The sequence below is a fragment of the Octodon degus genome, unplaced genomic scaffold, assembly GCF_000260255.1.
Source record: "Octodon degus isolate 3935 unplaced genomic scaffold, OctDeg1.0 scaffold00091, whole genome shotgun sequence".
Lineage (NCBI taxonomy): Eukaryota > Metazoa > Chordata > Mammalia > Rodentia > Octodontidae > Octodon > Octodon degus.
Genome location: NW_004524667.1, coordinates 1,560,262 through 1,577,865, shown reverse-complemented (window position 1 = coordinate 1,577,865; position 17,604 = coordinate 1,560,262). Strand labels below are relative to the sequence as shown.

At 37.5% G+C, this 17,604-nt stretch overlaps 1 protein-coding gene across 2 annotated transcripts in view; it reads right to left on the bottom strand.

Annotated features, from left to right (window-relative positions):
- The window catches only part of Dnajc5b (DnaJ heat shock protein family (Hsp40) member C5 beta), a 113,414-nt gene that overhangs the window by 53,073 nt on the left and 42,737 nt on the right, over positions 1-17,604 (bottom strand). For both annotated transcript variants that reach the window (XM_023722399.1, XM_004637522.2), the window contains one exon: positions 10,263-10,390. In XM_023722399.1, the coding sequence (XP_023578167.1) occupies positions 10,263-10,381 (119 nt within the window). In that variant the 5' untranslated portion in view covers positions 10,382-10,390. The remainder of the gene's footprint in view (positions 1-10,262; positions 10,391-17,604) is intronic.

Genomic DNA, 17,604 nt, shown 5'->3' with positions numbered 1-17,604 from the left:
TTTTTTTATTTGTATCTGTTTTGGACTCACTAATCATATCTTACATTATTGTCACCATCTCTGTAGTTATTTTAGAAATTATTTCTGATTTTTTTTCCTAGAGCTCATCATTTGCTTTTTTTGTTGTCACTTTAGAAAGGTTAAATGGGTAGCTTTTGTATTGTCCCATCTCATTTCTTCTGGTTTGGTGAACTGGATGTTTGGGATTTCATCTTGTTTAAGTACTTTCTCATTTTCTATATTTTAGTTTAATTCCTGGGTTGATGCTTGCAAGTTTCCTATAGTGAGTAGCTTTATTGCTAGATGTAGAACCCTTAGGAACTGGCCATTTCACAGAGGTATCTTTCAGGTGTAGCTCGCTTTTGGGTTTTGAGTCTTCTGCAAGATCCTACTTCTTCAATTTATTGGGGATGAGAAATTGCTGCCTACTTGGCCCAGCCCCTGCTTCTTTAGCACAGTATATTCTGTGATGCTGAGACAGTTTTAATCTTGGTATACCAGGAAGAACACCTAGTTAGAACAATCATGTCACTGACTAAAGTGGTATAATCAGCAATAATAATGTCATCAAACACAGTTTAGAAAATGACTAACTGAGGTAATAATTTGCCACCTTTAGCTATGTGAACTAGATTTGTGATTAAATAGCAAATTCTAAAACAAACTAGAAGATTTTATGTAGTAAATTAACCCTCAGTATGCCAATTTTACTTTTAGGGGAGAATATTTCAAAGGGGTTATGGGAAAAATAGAGAAATAGAAGAGGAACAGATTAGAAGCAAGGATGGAGGATAATGTCACATAAGTTTGGGAAGTAAGTGCAGAAGACAGGAAGGTAAGAGAAGAAAGAAATAAAAGGAATAACAGAACAACAATCACAAATAAAACTAGAAACCACATTCCCACTCATATAAAAACAAGATTAAACAATGAAGAAAAAGTACCAATCAACCAACCAAACAAACAGAAAACAAGGAAAGAGACAGAGGGAAAAAAAGTCCACATCAAATTTGACTCTACTGTCACTGGTAGATGGTGTGAGGAGACAGAGTTCAGATCCATGTTGATTTACCTCAGCAAACTAGCGGTAGCTTTACTATGGGGTAATGGATAGCCTCTGTGAAATAGTGCCTTTATTTCCCCGGAAGTATAGGCTGATTTCTGGCTGTGAGGCCAGGAACCAACTCACTCAACCTGTAGTACTCAGCACAACTTCTGTGGGCTTAAATTCAGCTGGGAGCTGCTGGATGGAGCCAACAGTTGTTCTGAGTTCTGAGCTCAGTTTGCCCCTTTGCAAGATGGTTCCCAGCCAATCATCCTCTCCCACCGGATGGCCAAACTCACTCCCCTCACAATCAGTAAAGTCTACAGCATCCATTTCTCTGTTGCACTGCTGCTTCTCTCTGTGGAGGCCTCTGGGGTTGCCAGCAGTTCTGTGTTTCCACAGGCTTGAACTACTCCTTCCATGCAGTAAATTCTGACTCATGGAGAATGTGCTGCCTACCACCTACTTCTTCCTTGAAGTTTCTCTCCTTGCTGTCTCCATGGCCTTCAATTATTTCTTCAGATCCTTCCTGAGTCCATGAGATCCACTTCCCTCCCTCTCTTCCTCCTTGTATTGCTATATGCCAGTGTCTGGATAAAAAGTCTAAGAAAAAGTTCTTTCCCTATTGCTTGCCACTCTGCCATCTTCTCAAAAGTTCTGCTACATATTCTATAAGCTACATGGCTATTTATTCAACTCTTCTACTAGAGATGTTTTTTCCCAGTACTTATATCATAGACATTGGTTAAGCATTTTTCATATATAATCTCATGTAATCCTCAGCAGCCCTCTGAAATCAGTACTTTTGTCTATGTTTTTAATTAAGAAAATGAGGCTGAGCAAATGGGTTTGACATGAGATCTATCTGATCTTATTCTGCACTCTTGACTGTTACTGTTTGCTTAGTATATACTACAGTTTAGGGATTTAATGTTAAAATATTTGTAAAGCACCTAAAAAATGTATAGCATCCAGTACAATTGTAATACTCCCTATCCTTCTAATTTGCTTTGTTTTTTCCACTTAACATGTGATGTCATACACTGTACATCTTACTCATTTTTAAAAACCTTTTCCTTCTTCCAGCATAGAATACAGTCTTCAGTAAACAGGGGTTTGGTCTGTTTCTTTCATTGCTATTTTCTTAGTACCTGGTACAGTGCCTAATACATAGTGCTCAGTCAATAGTGTTTATTGGGAAATAAATAAAACTTCCTGCCATAAAGCAATTGATATTATGAGAGACTTTAGACATACCAAAATGGCTATTCTGTTCTCCAGTCTTCCACTGAAATCAATGATAGTATGAGTTATGGATCAATACTTCACTATTTTTTTCTGTACTAGGGATTAAACCCACAGCCTGTGCACTGAGCTACATCCATAAACCATTGATTCATTCATTCATTCATTCACTGAGACAGGGTCTATCTAAGTTGCTAAGTTGCCCAACTTGTGATCACCCTGCCTCAGCCTCTCAGAGTGCTGGAACTAGAAGTGTGTGCTACCACATCCACTCGTAATCCACTGATTCTGTAACAAAGAATGTTTATGTGCTAATCTGTGCCAAAAAGAGGGAACTCAATCCACATGCCCAAAGTGCTTGCTGAGCAGCCACAAAATAGTAAGCTTGATTCAATTCTTTCAAGTTATTAAGGATAATGCAGTCAGGTAGCCCTGTTGTAGGACTGAGGTAGAGCTAGCTACATCTTTGAGTCATTGCTGCCTAGAAGTTTAGAGACATCAGAACTATTGGAAAGGCCACTAACAACAGGCTTCCAGAAAGGAATCCGAGGTATTCCTAGGTTAGCCACAAATGGATAAGTCTAAAACCAGTGGGACAGCATGGAAGATAGTTCAGTGGTCTAAGTGCCTACCTGGCAAGTACAAGGATCTGGGTTTGATCTTCCTATGCTGGCATGGCCCCTCACCACACAGGCCACTGAAACAGGGTGTGGTGGCACACACCTGTAATCCCAGTGCTGGGGAGGCTGAGACAAAAGGATCACTTGGTGCATAGCAAGACACTGTACCAAATAAATAAGCAAAAATAAATTGTAAAACCAATGTGACAACCTGATAGAAGCCTATCTGAACATGGGATGGGAACTGTAAAATCTTTGACCCAGGAGCAAAGCTTAACTGTCAAAGAAGATAGAAATTCTGAGTGTACGGTGTCATTACCTCTAAATTCTAACTCAGTCTAAGCAAGTGTCTGGATCCTAAAGAAAAAGAGGGCTATGAGGAACAAAAATGGAAGGAGCTTTTCTACCAAACACTGTACCTCCCTGGAGTCTCTAAAAGAAGGCATCACAAGAAAGAGAAAAATAGCCACTCCATTCAGCTGCATCACTCCCAGTGACAGAGCCCAGAAGGTATGGTGACTCCTTCCAAGTGTCAAGACAAATAGCAGGTGAGACTTCTGGGCTTGAAGAATTAGAAGTGTCAAGAGTCTTAGAGACTAAGGAGGGAGACTTAACAGGGAATGTCTGTTATGTCTACCATGTGGTGGCATAGAATAAGAGCACAGCAGCTATGCACGAGTGAATGGCTGTGGAGCTGCAGCAGCAGAGGCTGGCATCCAGGGTTGGATGTAGCAGTGATGGTGGACATGCCCACTGAACAAATGGCAAAGGAGCCTTATCCGCAGAGCAAAAACTTGGCTTGACAAACAATGATGTTATTTGAACTGAACTAGTTACTTGAATGATCTGGCTCCTAGGCTTAGGAACACTTACATCACACCTAGAAGACCTGTATGGTAGAGAGTTGCTGAAAACCTAAGTTGTTGAGTTATTTGGAAAAGACCAGAGCCTGAATATGGATTTGGGTTCTGTACTTAACACTCTTCAAGTCTCTCATTTCAACAGGATACCACCTCCCCAGTTATATAGTTGCCCTACTATTTATGGTTATCTCTTTATCTTTCTTCACCAGCTTCCTTTGCCATCTTCCTGACTTAAATTTTGTTGGCTCTGAGAGACTAAGTTAGATAGGAAGGCAAAACATAGTCATGCAAAGTTAGGGCCAATGAGTGAAAGATAAAGTCTTAGATATTATAGGCTACTCAGGTGAGTCTTTTTTAGACAGCAGGGTAAGGTAGTGGAGAGTTATGCCATGGAAGAACAGGACAAAATATTTGGTTCATCTCATGGATGCACTCATGCAAGTGACTTAGCCCAGCAAGGAGAAAGTAGGATTAAATGAGCCCTATAGACTTTAAGTTGCTTGGAATGATTACACTCTGCAACGTTAAAGACTTTTTTTTTCATTAATGAAGGTTGATGAGATGCGCACCATGAGTTTCACCCTGTTGTACGCTACTTTTGATAGAAACTGAAAATTCAACTTCTATTAGGTAAATGGATTTGGACAGTAAACCAAATGGCTGGTACTTTTACATTTACAAGAAAAATGGAGATCTTTGTTTGATTACAATATAACCTGCATTTTCATCATGCTTTTCTACAAAGGGACTCATACCTTGAAAAGATGATCTTATTTATTTTTACAAAATCTCAATGAAACATAAACTTTAGTACCTGATGGACTGACACAATAAAAGTTTTCCTATTTTCATCTTTCCCAGGTGTCCTTTGTGGTAGCAAAGGACTCTAGAATATCAGCTACTAATTAAGTATGATTGAGTTTCAGAAAATGTAAAAACAAAGTTGCTTTATATACTTTGTAGTACAAATTTATTATACATAGATATGGAAGTGGTGAAGTAGGTCTTTGAAGCTGTTATTTATGGTAATTCTATAAAGGATTGAAGAACAGAAGATGCTGATATTTCCAGACCTATACTTGTCTTAGAGAACCTTTTTCTTTTCCATTTAGACCCCATAGCCTTGCTCAGTGGTAACAGCAGGTGATTATATCTCAGGTGGGATGGGGAATATGAATCCAGACTTCTAAGCAGAGATACGCAGACTGCAATACGCCTATGACTTAACTGTCTTTTTTAAAACCCTTGAGCTAAGAATTTGGGATTGGAATATATAAAAGCTAGAAAGTGAACAGGAACCAAAATTGTTTTCTTCTTCCCAATTTTATCTTCTTATCTGGGGTGAAGAACTGTCCCATGCCAAGAAGTTCAAAGTTATTTTAATAAAGACAACATTGAAGGTAGAATAGTCTAAAAAATCCATTAATAAGAAATGGATTAAATTGTGGGGCATGGAAACATAAAAAGAACAAGAACATTTTTTCATAAACTTATTACTTCAAAGAGATACTAAAAATACAATGTATATGATATAATACCCAATTTGTATAAGAAAGAATGTGTGTTTAGACCATTGTCATTAACTATATTGGGGCTTAACTCTATCATTTTTATTTTGTTTTATTTTTCATTTTTCTTTTCCCATGTCTTCCTTTGGGTTACTTGAAGATTTTTCTAGGATTTCATTTTGATTTATTTGTGATGTCTAGAGTATTATTTTGTTAGTATTTGTGGGTTCATGTGGTTTTATTATGAGAGAGAGAAAGAGAGAGAGAGAGAGAGAGAGAGAGAGAGAGAGAGAGAGAGAAAGAGAGAGAGAAAGAGAAAGAAAAAATCTATTAGTCTATTGATAGCAGTCTTTTCTAATTTGAGTATAGTATGAATATAATACTCTCAATTATGTTCCTTTATCCTCCCACTTTTAATTTTGTACCAATAATCATACACAATTCAGACAATTGATGCAGAGAAGGAAATCCTTTGTATTTACCCACATTTTTCTCTATTGTTCTCTCCTCCTGATGACCTGAGATTCTTTATGATTTCTTTTGGGGTCTTTTAGCTTCTGTTGCTTCATATGAGAAATATGTTGCCATTCAAATTGTTTTCTTCCTATGGATAACGTGTTGTTTCTCTCTGGCTGCTTTCAGGATGTTTTCTTTGATTTTAGCTTTTAGAAGTTTAATTATGCTCTGTTTGACACAGATTTCTTTGGGTTTATTCTAACAGAATTTTGAATTTTTCAAAGTTTATGCCTTTTGCCAAATTTGGGGGCATTTTTAGCTATTAACTCTTTGCGTGCTCTTTGAATTTCATACTTTTCCACTCATCTCAGACTCCAAAGCTCTAAGTATTGAATCTTTTGTTACTGTTCCATAGGTTTCTAAGATTCAGTTCATTTTCAGTTTGTTTTCTCTTTGTTGTCAGTCTAAGTAAATTATATTGCTCTATCCTCACCTTCGCTGATTCTGTTCTCTGTCAACTCTGCTCTGCTATTAAGCTTATGCCATTAGTGTTATTTTTTTTCTCAGTTCTATAAATCTATCTGTTTTTAAAACAACACTGAGATTTTTTGTTTTCACTTGCTTCAAGATTTTTGTTTGGTAACTGTTGAATCTTTTAAAATATCTGTCTCACATCAGTGTAGGAATCAGATGATAATCTTTTTCATTTAAGTTGTGATTTTCTTGATTCTTTTCATGATGGATGATTTTATTGTATGAGATATTTGTAGTCTGGGTTATATTTAAATATAAATATTCTAGCTTACGTTTACAGTGTTCAATTACATCTAGTTTTCTGAGGCTTTATGGTACTAATTTGGTCTGTATGGTTTGTCTCAAGCCTGCGAGGCACCTGCAGTTCTTGTTGATGGTACTCAAGGAGTTGAAATGGACAAAGGTACCTCCTGGGCTGGGTTCCATTGTGGCAGAATTTCCTTCCCCAGTGTCCTCTATAGAGTGAAGTCTCCAGGAGGGAGAGAAGGATTTCAAGCCAATGAAAAAGAAAAACACTTCTTCAGGTGACTTTAACAAAGCTCCTCTGACTATTTCCACGGCCTTGTCTAATGTGGGCCCAACTCTTGTGCAAGTTGAAGGAAGCATAAGTCTACTCACCTATTTTCTGTTGTTATATTGAATGTTGGGAAATGGGGGCCCGGGTTACCTTCTGATGGATGGAGGTCAAGAAGTAATAAAATGTTCTACTGTTATATTGTTCTTTTGGTCTTCTGGTTCCTAATCCATTAACCTTCCTCTTTAGTCATGCTTAGCAGGGAGGTGCAGATAAATCTATGCCATGTTATCCAGAACAAAAGTTCTTCATATGTGCTCATATCAACATAAAATCTTTTAGATGGTACTGAAAGAATTAATGCTATTTCCTTGGAGTTACCAGGGAGATATGAAGTAAGAGGGCGTTTATTTGTATACGTCTTTGAATGCTCTCATTTTAGTAAATATAAAAATAAAATGTGAAAGAAAAAGTCTTCTAACTCAACCTTCTTTCCCAGAAGACACAGAGGTCAAGCAGCTTATGGATTCAACAGTTGGTAATTTTATTAAATTTGACTGAGTTTTAATTTCACTATGTTGTCACTGCTGTGATCCAGGTCCCTGAATATAAGAATGATATTCTCAGTGGATTTGAAGCTAGCTCATACATTTTGAATAACTTGCAGAATACAAATGTGCAATTTAGATAGAAGTAGATGCTTTTGGCAGCATACTAGTACCCTAATCAGCTGAAAAAATAATATTTGTATGACATTAAAACAAAATTAATAGCAAGACACTGATTACATGAAAAGACTTTGTTGTGATTATTAAACTTGCAAACAACTCAGCATAATGAATGACTAGGATATGACCTAAAATTTTAGTTTAAAAAATTAATAAAGACAATTAAAATTTTTATTTGTAAAGCAAAGTGAGTTTTTAAGAATCACAAGGTAGTGGATATAAATTTTTCCTCCTTGTTTGGGGAATGTGTTTGGAGGCATTGAGCTTACAATATAGTCGCTTTCATTCCCAGAACAAAGCCCTAGCATAGTAGCTCAGCCTGAAGCCTCAAGAATACAGGATAGTCACCTTCAGACAAGGCTGTCTACCAGTGGGGCCTGGATCTCTCCTAGCTAACTGTCTTCTGGATAGCTCTTGGGGAAAATGACTCCAAAACTTCTCCTTCCCTATCAATTAAGTAAAATGTAAACTATAAGATGAATACCATAACCTACCATTTTCACAGAACTATATGGATTCAAATGGAAATTTATACTATTGGTGTTTATTATTCAATACAAGCTCCTGTTTTATTTATTTATTTATTTATTTATTTATTTATTTATTTTTGGTCTTTTTGAGACAGCGTTTTATTTTGAAGTTCAAGTTGGACTTGAACTCACTTTGCAGCCCAGGCTGGTCTCAAACTCCCAGTGATCCTCCTTCCTCAGCCTCCTGAGTGCTGGGATTACAAGTGTGTTTCACCATGCCAGACCAATAGAAGCTTCTTGAAGGTATTTAAGGTTTCAGAGTAGATAACAATCGATAATTCAGTAAATATTTGTGGGCTAGTGATTTGGGAAAAAAGTAAACTGGGACTTCTATCTCATTTCTTAGATTAAAAACAACCTCCAAATAGACTAAAGACTTAGTGTGAAGACAAAATTATGAATGTATTAGATAGAAATTAATATTTTATGATATTTTAATGGACAAAACTTTTTAACTGTAACAAAACAGGAGTCATAAAGGAAATGACTAACAAACTTGTCATTAAAAATTTTAGATTTATATATGTTAAAAATCCCATGAATTAAAAAAAGAATATAACCAAAATGAAATGAAGTAACATCAAAATTATATTTGAGTCACTGTTTTTTCTACTAGGGCATAGCTTTATTCTTCAATAAGCAAATAATTGAAGCTTTGCATCATGATTTATACACAAGGATATTAAGTATAGGGAGAAACTAAAAGAACTTATGTATTAAATGATAGCTTATATTATAAAATAATTAAATAAATTAGAGAATAATCATAGGTTTCAACCAATAAAAATTATAATAACATTAAGACATTTTCTTTATCATACTTATTAAAAAGATAGAGAATATAGATGAATTCAATTTAAATTTTAAATACCTAGCCAAAAAGATGGAGGAAATAAAATATCACTGGTATGTATTTTTAGGGTAGAATTACAGACAAATGATACTGCTTTCATAATTTGCAAATTTTCTCCAATAATTTTATATTCAATACTCAGTATGTATGTCTATTCCTTGTAGCATTAAATAAAAAGCTACTTCAATTTTCCCCAATGTAGCTAACCTAGTATTAAAGCAAATACAAAAGATCAAACTTAAGGACTTAAATAATGTAGTTTACAATATAGTAATTATGATAAACCCTTTTTCTTTCAAAGAAAGAAAGAAAGAAAGAAAGAAAGAAAGAAAGAAAGAAAGAAAGGGAAAGAGGGAGGGGAAAGATCCTTCTATAATATTTACAAATGTATCACATGGACTAATTTATAGCTATAGTATGTGGTTGACTCCTCTCCTCTTCTCTCCTTCCTTTTCCTCTCTCTCTGTCTCATCTCTCTGTCTCTTTCCTCTCTCTCTCTCTCTCTCTCTCTCTCTCTCTCTCCTTTCCTTCTTCCTTCTCCCGACTCTCTCTTCCTCTCCCTCCTTTTTTTCTGTGGAGCCTGAAATACTGGATGCCATTTCCTAAGATTTGGTATTATCATAGACAGCTAAATTAGGTAGAAATGTTGTAAGCAGTCCTACAGGACTGGGCTCACATTACAATTATGGCCAGAGGTACATCTGTTGGAGGCCAGGCCTCAAGATAAAGACAAAATTACCAGGCCTACATGCCTCCCTGAGAGATAAACAATAAATTTACATTAACATCAGCTTTCCCAGTGGGTGGCCAGAATCCCCTAGTTAGTGTCTTCCTAAAGAGGTCCTTGTTCTTTCCATGTATACTTGCTATAGGACCTGCTTCCCTATTAGATCAATATTACCTAAATGGCCAAATTGTAACCTTATTGGTTGATCACAGTTTTGTGTTGCATTTTGCCCACCTCATGACTTTGTACCTACATAAAACTTCCTCTGTAAATGGCAACCCACTTGGAGCCCTTCCTGTCTCTCAGAAGCTATTCCTACTCCCCAATAAATTTTTCTACTCTTAACCTCCATTGTTCTTTAGACTTGATTTTGGGGAATGCATATTCAGCATGTCTGACATCTAGCAGATTGGGAGTCACACTTATTTCCCATACATCAGTATCACCAGATAATTCTTTTGCAAAATCAATATTGTTTACTTTGAACTGCTTATGTTTCAGAGTAGGGAACATGGGGACCAAAGTAGGGACTACTTGATCTTGGAAAGAAGCTTATGCTTTTAACTGGAGCTACTTGTCAGCCACAAAATAACCATTACTTATAGCATAGGAAATATCACAATTGAAACTCATCTGTACCTGTAGGTTTTCTTAATCTCTTCATTTGATGCTCCCTTATGCAGACCAAGAATTTCATATAGAGTTTCTCCAGCTGTTGACATAGTCCGCTGTCTTTGGTTAGGTAGGTTACATGCCATTTTCCTAGACTGAAAAACCAAAGAGAAAAATAGTCATAAAGGTTATACACACTAAATTTCTCTCTCTAAAAGGGAAAAGATAGTCCATTTTTAAACATTTATAAAATGACAATGTGAAGTATATTTATGCGCTCTTGCAAAATGAAACGAGAAAACAGTTAAGAGAGCTGAAGTAGAGCCTCCAACCAGGGGATCAAAGGCAGACACACACAGAAGCTATATGGAATATAGCTTCATCCACACAGTTAAATTAAAGATATTGCTACCCAAATATGTAGCTGGCTCCAAAGTGTTAATAACCAATCCTCAAAGTTCAGGCAAATTTAAGTTTTTCATTTTATTTTGGGTAGAATTTGTGTAATTTCTGTTTTGTATATTTTCCAAATTTAGCCAGCAATTTTATTCCAACTCTATTGAGCTGGCCAGTGAACAAGACTTTTAAAAAGGAAAAAACAAAACAAACAAACAAACCCATCCACCCTTAATTTAAGAATCAGGAGAACATTCATGGTCTCTTCTAGGACTACAGTTGGAGCTTCTGTGCAGCTGTCAAGTCCCTAAACTGCGCCACAGCCTGCATTACTCCTGGGTCCTGTGCTCCTTTTCCTATGATTTATTCAGTAAAGATTAGGCTGTTTAGGTCCTTGGGAGCTATTTACCTGTTGTATTATGGTTTTGGAAGCCTCAGAGACACAAACACACCTAGGGTCATTCCTATATCTACCATTTAGCACTAGTATCTTCACCTAAACATAAGGATAATACCCCATTCGTAAGAGCATCTTAATGTTTGTATAAAAGAAAACTCCCAGATGGGCAGGCTATCAATCATGAAATCTAGGTATTATTGGTTTCTCTGCATTGAGAGGGGTTGAAACTAATCTGCATATGAGGAGCAGTGGTGTGAGGCAGATGAAGCCTTGAGCCTCAGTGGGGCTCAGTCCTCTGACCCCAGTTGTTCCTAGATTTACTTGCATCTTCCCTTCCAACAATATGCCAATCCATCCTTTCATATTTTGAGCCAATAAAATTCCTCTCTATACACAGAATTACACATTTTTCTTTTGATTCTGTTTAGCTAGGTTTTGGTTACTGCCAACCATGACTCATAAGTGTCACATACCCATCTCAATTAAGCACTGGTAGTGTCCTGAGCAGTCTTACCAGGCTGCTACACTGTTTTGCTTTGTTTGGTGGAACCGGGGATTGAACTCAGGCCTTTGCACTTGCAAGGCAAGCACTTATTCTACTGAACTATCTCCCTGGACCCTACATTGTGGATTTTCTTAAATCTCTGTATCTGTTCTTTCTTTGAGTTGAATGTAGCTTCTAGGTGCTTGGGAAAGAATACTTTACACTGACATTCAAACCAAACAAATTCATCTGTATTGCATAGACATTACTAGTACATAAAGAAAAATTATTAGTTATTACTCCCTAAGCAACCTTGTGTCATGTGTTACTAACTTTGCAAAAGTATAAATAAAGGATCATTTTATTGTGCTGGTGAGTGAGTCTTGTCCATCAGGCAGACCAGTGACCACTTAACCCAGCTTTTGTCTTCTTGTTTATCTTTCTCATTCTTGCTGCCATTTCTCCCCAGGTAGGACTGATCTCAGTGAGACCAATAGATCCCAACATTTGGCACCCAACTAGGATGCCTGGTATGAGATAAATGTGAGTGGAGGAATCACTTTCAAAGAGCAGGCATCAGGGAAGGAAGTAGATTGATTGGAGCCAGCAGTAGTCTGCACAGGTATGTGTTGGTGCTGGTGCACTATGTGTAAAACTTGGGGATGAAGGCTCATTAGGGCCAGGAACAAGTTCACTAGGGCCAGGAGTGGCTCACTAGGGCCAGAGAGACATGGGAGCACAAAGAGATAAAGAGGCTTGAGAGAAGCTTAACAGGGAAATGTTTGATTGAGTTAAAAATGGGAAACAGAGTTTCAAGGACCATAAATGATTATAGATATACATAAAAATGTTTATTGTTTTCTTGGTTTTTGTATTTGTGCTACTTTCTAAGACCACTATGAAGGACTTAAAGTGGAATACTGTTCTAAAATTAAATTCTAAGCAGGATACAGAGAGTAGAGCAAAGGTACAGCAGATAGAGTTTAAACCCTATGGCTTTGCTCAATTAAAAAAAAAATAGAAAAAGTGCTTTTAACTTGTCACTAGTTGGTTCCAAGCAGCACTGGGCTGTTGGGGGAAGATGCACACATTGGGCTTTGGGAGGCTCTACACTCTGCAGTCTTAGGCAGACCCAGATGGGATTCCCCTGCCACCTGCACATCTGTTTGCCCCATCCAGCCACAGAGGTTGCTACATACCACCAACTGTAGTCCTGTGCACCTGGTGCTACCTAGGAAGGTCATGACTGTAGTACGCAGTGGCCTTGGCACTGGCTATGTGCGTTGTTGGTATCACAGATTTGTTAGACTCAAGATAGTGTCTATGGTTAAAATCTGGGCAAAAACAAAACACTCAATGGATTTTAAGGAGCCACAAGCCACAGTTCTGGCTATGGCAGCTCAGGGAAATTTCACTAAGTCACAGATGGGGATTTAAGCCTTAGCTGAAGTAGAGTCATTTTTTTTTATCTCCCTTGCAATTGGCATTGAAAAAAGCCAGCAAATATGTAAGCAAAGTAAGACAGCTAGGATTAGGGCCTGGAGGGAACTCCCTTGTAGGAGTGAAACATCCCTTAACTTGGCTTCTCTTAGGCAAGACCCTGATGAACCTTTCCAAAATATTGCTCCACATTTATTGCAAGCTATGGAGAGGATTATCAGTGACATGGAAGCTGGAAAATTAATAGTTCAACAATTGACCTTCAAAAATGTAAATAAATGGGCTAAAGAGGCTTTAAGAGCCCATAAAAAGTGGCTACACTGTCTGAGATGATTCAGATTTGTGCAGATATTGGCCCTCCAACATGCAGGGTGCTGTCTTGGCAGCAGCTGTTAACTCAGGGTATTCATCCACAGTCTAGAAAAGCAAGGTCATTTGTTTTCATTGTGGGGACAAAGGACACTTAGCCCAAAACTGTTCTGCTGCACCTAAGACAACACAGCCTTTATCTGTCTCGTTAATAAAACCCTACAGTCTATGTATTAGATGTAGACCAAGGTATCATTGGGCAAGTGATTGTAGATCTAAAACTGATGTGGAAAGCCAACCCATTCAGGGAAACTTCCAATGGGGCCCATCTTGGCCCTATCAAACAATGGGGGGGCTTTTCCCTCCCCCACCAGAAGCAACTTTGACCTTTGGAGAGCAACAACCAATAGCGGAGGCTTGGACCTCAGTTCCTCCTTGAGACTCCTATTGACTCCTGATATGGGGCCCAAATAACTCCTACCGGAGTCTATGGACCTATGCCTTGGGGTTCAGGGGGAGTCTTGCTAGGCTGCAGCAGTCTCATTTTAAAAGATCTCCAGATTTTTGCCTTGTGTCATCGGTGCTGATTATGCAGGGAAATCAAAGTCACAATTCAATCCACCAAAACAATTGTATAAACCACAGGAGACTCTTATATTCCTTAACTGGGCATTCTTTGTTTGATAAAAATTTTAAAATTAATAAAGAAAAAATAGGAATTGGTTGAGTAAAGGAAAAGCATTTTAATGGAGTTTTTTAAATGCAAGTGTGAATGGCCTCCAGGTAAGGCAGCTGGGTTGCCCACCTGGAGAGATAAAGGGGGCCATTCCTCCAGGAGTAGAGCTTAGCAGAAAAGCAGGAAGTAGAGTGGTTGTCTCTTTCCATTACAATTGACACTGGAAGAAAAGTTCTTACATTTTCTCATTAAGGTGATTAAATTAAACAGTTTATTTCCACCCTAAATATAAAAACAATTTGTTTAAAAAAATTCTGGAACATTTACAATAGTGGGAATATTTTTAAAAATTAATTTTAAAAATCTTTTAATTCCTAATAAAGGTGATTGTTTTATGGCCCTAAATCAAAATTGGTATGAAAAAAGGCTTTGATATTTTACAAACAAGTCTAGAAGTTTGGAGTACAACCTAAAACAGTAGCTTGATTTTGACATCCCACTTAAATAATAAAAGGCCTAGTGGTGACCTCCAAAGGGGTATAAAGCTCTGACAATTTCTTCATATTTGGGCCTCCTAATGCTTACTGTGTTAGCAGATTAAACAAAATCGACCAGAAATGAAGTTGACTAGTGAAGGAAAAGCATTTAAGGGGATATTGGTCACAGGTACAGATGTTTCAGTTATTGCTCAGCATCACTGGCCTGTGGCATGGCCTCTGGATGTGGCCACTACACATTTATAAGGAGTGGGCAAGGTTTCTTATCCTAGCAGAAGTGCTAAATTGCTAACTTAGAGGGCTGCCAAAGGCCATTCCTGATGTTTTTCTCCTTATGTCCTCCCCCATATACTGGTCAATCTATGGGGTCATGATGTATTACAAGGTATGGGAGCACTGCAGCAGGGATTGCTCAGTCCTGTAGCTGTCTATTCCTTTCCATTTTTTCCTTATGGTGATTGATTTAAAGACTTTTTCTTTTGTATCCCTCTCCACCCTGAAGATAAAAAATGTTTTGCTTTTCATTAACCCTGAATTAATAATCAGGCCCCCAGGTGCCAATTTCAATGGTGTTGTCCACCACAAGGTATGGTGAATAGTCTAACCCTGTGCCAAGAGTTCATGGCTACAGCCATTTGGTCACTGCGACAGGTCTATCCATCTGTATACATTATGTATTATATAGATGACATTCTCTTGACACATGAATTCCCATCCATTTTATAGCACTTGTTTATCCAATAAGATGATGCTCTCTGCAGTGCAGGTCTAATGATAGCCTCTCAAAAGGTACAAACTATGACACCCTTTCATATTTGGGACACCTTATTAAACAGAGGTAAACTGTGCTCCAAACTATTCAGATCCAGATTAGATACCTCACAACCCTAGATGATTTTCAGACTCTACTTGGTAACATTAATTGGCTCCCCTCAGCTCTTATGCTAACTATTCATGAGTTACGTCTTCCCTTTGACATTCTCAAGGGAGACTCAGCCCCTACTTCCAAAAGAACACTTACACCAGTGGCTAAGACTACCTTGGATAAAGTTTTTTTTTTTTTTGTATTTAGGATCAGGTCTACAGGATCTACAGGTCTCACTACAATCAGACTCATAGTGATTCTCCTGTTTTCAGCCTCCTAAGTGCTGGGATTACAGGTGTGTGCCACCATGCCCAGTCTCAATCACCTTCTCAGTGAGCCCTGGAGGCGGGGATGGTATGGCAAGCCAGTGCATCGAACCCCGGCCGTGTGCTCTGCCTAAGCAGGCGCTTTAGTCTGCTGAGCTATCAGGTCAGCTCTCTGACTTAATAAAGTTAATCAGGCTTTTTCTAATGCTCAGCTCTCTAGAGCTGACCCATCTTTACCAATACTTTTAATTATTTTTCCAATTCAGTATATGCCCACTGGGGTTCTTTGGCAGTATCAGGGTCCCTTACAATGGCTACACATTCCACATACTCCACATAAAACTATTACTCTCTCAGATGTTAGTCAATAAGTTTCTGCATCTAATGCTACTTTTTATCAAAATGCTTCTGCCTTATGCAAATAGTTTCTTTTGACTTGAAATCGTTAAACAATGTTTTTCATGTATAAAACACTATTAACCTTCTAAATTCTACAAAAGATGGAAGTACAACAGTAGAAAGACAATTCCATCAAATAAGAGCAAACAGGATAAAAAGGGTCCTTTGAAGAGATCTCCATACTGAACAATGGAAGGGACCCAGTCCACTGTTAACCTAGGGGAGAGGGTACATTTGTGTTGTTCCAGAGAATGCTGAATGACCTATTTGGGTACAAGAGCATGCTATCAAACTATACCATGAAGCCAAATCTGGAGAAGAAGTTAACAATGAGGAGACCAGATCCAATCTGTGGTCTATTAAAGGAACTGACAAGATGGAAATCTAAGGTCTAAATAGATGGTAAAATATATAAAGATAATTGAGCTAAATTTTACTAGTATTAGACAAAAAAATATAAAATGTGCTCATTAATTAGAGATAAAAGACTTTTTTCCTTCCAAATTTTTTTGATAAGAGATCTATGCTTATTGACAAATAACAAAATCTGACTATTCTATTTACAATTATAAATTCAAAAAAAATTGCAACAGAGTTATGATAAAAATTAATCCGGCCTGAAATATATAGTTGAGTACACTCATAATTTTGTAAAGATGATTATTTGTGTGTATGGCGCATTTGTCAATGTGTTTCATTCCGTGAACAGCTGTTCCCCTTTTTTTGGTTGTAATTTGTTGATCACTTATTCATAATACAGTATGGGGTATAGACTTAAAAACATACTTTTTCATAACTTACCAGCTGGTCTAAGTCATATCAAAAATTGCTTTATACACAGTTTATCAAAAATTTTAAATTAATTAGCTTTAGTTCACTGAGCTATCTCATTGGCCCCCACATTAGGTCTTTGAAAAATGTTTATTAGGTGATCAAGAACAAGTGCCAAACTTGTGTGGGAATCCAAGGGACAGCATTACAGAAAAAGTGAAGTCTGAGCTGCTCATAATACTATCATTTATTTCTACAGAATATGGTACATATTTTTCTATTATAGTCCTTACATTCAAGCCTAACTTTAAATCTATATGGACTTGGTGGACAGTGACCCTCTTGATTCTACTTGCATAAGTCATTATGAAATAGGAACTTTGGATATGAATGCTGAAAGAAGAGAGAGGATCCAGCTCAAAGTGAGATCTAGTTGAAAGAGAAGATGAGATGAGTCTTGAACAGACCACAGCCAATAGTTTCCTGCTTTATCAAAGGATGTGATTTGAGCTTCCCAAGAGACAAGTTAGAAAGTGAAAAGATGTTTCCATGAATGCTCTTGAAGGAACAGGGATTTGGGTTTAAAAGCTCATCACAGGGAGAGGCAGCACTTGGGTAGGATCAGGTCAATATTCTCCTGTAGACAAAGCAAATTCCTGGGATATGACTGAGCAGTCAGAAGATGCTGCTATCCCCACTCCTAGGTCTGAGAAAGACTACCCAATGTCAGGATGCCCAGTGTTATTTCTGAAAACATTTGCATATTTTTGGAGATATTCATAAATGTAAATGATATTGGAGGCTTCAGAATCATATCTAGTAGTGAGACCCTGAGCACCCTGTAGATCCTTCCCTAAAATACAAAA